The sequence below is a fragment of the Laccaria bicolor genome, genomic scaffold (assembly GCF_000143565.1).
Source record: "Laccaria bicolor S238N-H82 LACBIscaffold_15 genomic scaffold, whole genome shotgun sequence".
In the NCBI taxonomy this organism is placed as follows: Eukaryota; Fungi; Basidiomycota; class Agaricomycetes; order Agaricales; family Hydnangiaceae; genus Laccaria; species Laccaria bicolor.
This window is the reverse complement of record NW_001889886.1, coordinates 82,437-85,865: the sequence shown is the minus strand read 5'-3', so window position 1 is coordinate 85,865 and position 3,429 is coordinate 82,437. Positions and strand designations below refer to the sequence as shown.

General features: G+C 50.6%; 1 protein-coding gene across 1 annotated transcript; it reads left to right on the top strand.

Moving 5' to 3' along the window:
* Positions 1–1,846: 1,846 nt before the first annotated feature.
* Positions 1,847–2,273, top strand: LACBIDRAFT_298886 (uncharacterized protein; the record flags this gene model as incomplete). The annotated part of the gene is made up of 2 exons (XM_001882115.1): positions 1,847–2,146; positions 2,208–2,273. 2 exons carry the CDS (start codon positions 1,847–1,849, stop codon positions 2,271–2,273), a joined length of 366 nt encoding a protein of 121 aa, XP_001882150.1.
* Positions 2,274–3,429: the final 1,156 nt, after the last annotated feature.

The window sequence follows — 3,429 nt, the reverse complement described above, 5'->3', positions numbered from 1 at the left end:
CAATCCATCTCCAGGCTTTCCCAATGTACTCACCCTCTCCTTCCAACATTTTTAAAATCCCACAATCCCCTCTCCATCCAACGCGCTTCGTTTCTACATAAACACTGGCCGAAACACGTTACGCGACGCGTTTGCTTGTTTATATTTTACTGAGAGCTCGTCGGAGTTTGAACTCAACTTGTCTTCATACCGCGATCACCTACGACGACATCGACGACATCCTCGCCTTCTAAGGGTTTTGCGACATGAAAAAGAGGTACTTACTGAGGTTAGTTACTATTTTATTTTACTTTTGGTATCTGATATGCGTTTACAGAGCTTCCTACGTTCATTGAAGGGCTACTACAGCAAACCCCCAAGATCGAGAATCACCGTGTGGAGAGTCCGTATATGCGTGTTATGTGCGTACAGTCACTCTATCATGTTCTTTCGTAACATTTATTGCCTTTTTATGTGAGTGCTCGGCATAATCTGGCACCGAACTTGTAACGCGCGTTGGCTTTCCGCAACGCCCTCTTGTGCATATCTCTCTTGGGTGCGTGGTATTCCCGCAGCGGATTCTTCGCAATATTAGACGACGTTTTCAGTTGCCTTCCTTATCAATTTCATCTTACGCTTCGCACAGGCCTGAAGTTAGTCGGTACTCCAAGTTCGCAGGTTCTTGGACACGACTGGGTAGTACGTATCTATTGATGAACTTATTTATTGACATACATCCATAGCTGTGTTTGTATCGCTTCATCCCTGCCCGGGTCGAGACGCTTGTGTTGCTTGTATCCACCGAAGGTATCGATATGGACCGCTACGCGCGTTACGCCGCTCGATCGAGGCACTAACGGGGGATGAGGAGTTTAACGGGGCTGAGGAGGCAGAGGAGGTATGATATTCTACGCAATTGCAGTACGTCGCGTTGCCTGTTTTGCTTTTCTGCACGACGGGCTAGGTCCAAAAGGACATCTAAAACCTCCATGAAGAACTCCAGCCGGAAATGGAAATTCGTGGTAGCGATATTTCTCTGCCTTTATTTCCCCCAGCCGGTTCCATGGATCCAGAAATCGCACAACACCTCGGGAGCTTGCACATACCTTGCTTAAAAGGCAGAGCTCGAGAGGATCAATCGGTGTGTTGTCGATCCTCACGCGCTTTGAACAACAAGACTGGGGATCCCCCTCAGTTACACACTGGGATTGACATTGGTACACTGCCTTGAGGACGAAGTCATTCGGTAGCAAGGTAGGCCCCTGTCACATTAAGAAAGCCCCCTCTGCGCTGACGTCGGACATTTCGGTAAAGCTGCGCGCCGTCGCGAAACGAGCGCGTCTTGTTGGCGCGTTCTTAATGCACTCTCTCGGTAATTCTGTGGGCGGTCTGTAGGTTCCTCCATTGTCCATATGGTTTAAGAAGGACTGTCGACCCTCTCTAGCGCACTCTGGCTGGCACGCCTTCGATCCCATTCAAAGCGCATTGGACTGCGCTGTTTCGTGAATTGGAGGGCGTTTGGGTGTCGTGGTGAGTAAATATTGCCACTCAATTGAGTAGGTAGAGGTGTGGTAGTCGTAGTTCTACTGAATATATATGGTTTTACCGTTTATATGCTAAATCGGTAGCAGTAGCTAGCTCACCTACGACAGTGCACCACATACAAGTGTTTCGACAGTGATTCCATGGTGCACTTTTGGGCTGATCAGTGTCCAAAACGCCGTAGACAAGTGTTTTGAAGATAGTGCATCACTTCATATAGGTGTGAAAAACACTTCAACCAAGTGTCCATGCACTTGGATTAAGTGTAAACGAAGCACTCAAATGGGGTGCAATCACTTCACAGTGCGTTGTTTTCGGAATCCGGATGCATGTTCCCGGTTGTTACGTGATGCAAGTTCAAACAACAGCTTACACATTCACAACACTCCCTCCCCTCCGAACCACCAATGACGACGAGCGTGCTGCATCTTCTCCCCTTTCTCAGCCACTGGCCACCAGCGATTCCATCCGAGCTCCAGTCGGCCGTCTGCTCACGGGGGCGTACTGTTTCCCTCTCTCGACCGCAGCGAGTCTGGCCTTCAATCAGCTCGTACAACCTACATCGCGATTTCAGCTGACTCTTCACGCGCTGTTGCCTCTTCAAAATCCTAATACCGCTGCTGAGGTCAGTTCCCTGTTAGTCGCCGATTAGCGCTCATCTAACCCGAACCTTTCCATTCGTCAAGGGAAGGGAAAAGGCGGTCAAGGTCCCAAGTGACGGCAGTGTTAGTCTGAACCAGCAGTTGGTCTGAGTGTTGTGGAAGATTTTCAAAGGAGATGATAACGATGTCAGTGTCCGCACCTTTAGGAGAGAAACCACCGCCCATCTCACACCGATTTATAGCAGATTGGCCCTCACCCCCCAAACATGCTGGCACGCTCCCTGCTGCCCAGACCTTCGCTGCTGGCACCTAGAAACCAGCTCCAATGCCCATCTATCTCTGTGCGAAACACGAGGGGTACATGAGCTCGACGCCAGCGATGCTCGGAGTAAGAAGCTCTTCAGGTAATTCAATCCCGTTCCATCTAGCCCCAGTTGTGCTAACTGAGGGACCCTCAGAATGGCCGATTATGAACAACAAGTCGCTGGAAAGTTGAAGCACCACCTATGTCTGCACCACCCGCTGGTTCGTACCAGGCACGGCCCGCATCCGCACTATCAAATCGAGATCAAGTATCACCCACATCCGAACCCCCGGTAAATTACAACCATGCTCCATCCGCATCGGCACCGCCAGCAAATTACAACCACGTTTCACCCTCTCCACTTCCACAACCCCGTCAATTTATAACCACGCCCCGCCAGCGTCTGCGCCCATCCAACTGCAACCAGGGTCCTTGCCTCCGTCTAACTACAATCCGGGTCCAGCACAATCAGGGATGCATCTCCAGCGTGCAGCTTCCCCCCCCCCCTCGTCCGCTGACATGCAATCCCATTGCTCCGTCATGTAGGCGAGCCTGGTAGTGGTGAAGTGAGAGGGAAAGTTTCCGAACTAGCAGCGAGCTCGGGACGCACATTTCCTATACATAATTTGAATTAGATACTGAATGTCGATGCTATTTTTTTTTTCTATAACGCGTCGTGCTCGAGATCTAAAGTGTTCAATTGAACTGATCAAAGTGCACCAGGAAGGGTGCCAAAGTGCTACGGAAAGATGGATTCCCAACTTTGCAAAGTTGTCAAGGAACTTTCGATGTGATTGCGCCTTACTTCGCAAAGTTGAGTTCAATTGGACGTTTTCCTGATGGGGGGCTCCACATACTTGACACACCGCGCTCACGTGCCGCCTTCGCGTGAACTCCTCGCCGTCAGTTGCCTCTTGCTCCCGCAGCGACCTTGCCGAGCATCTTAGCACTGCGGCCTCCACACTGTTAATTGCGTCTGGCCTTCCGAAATATGCCCTCCGC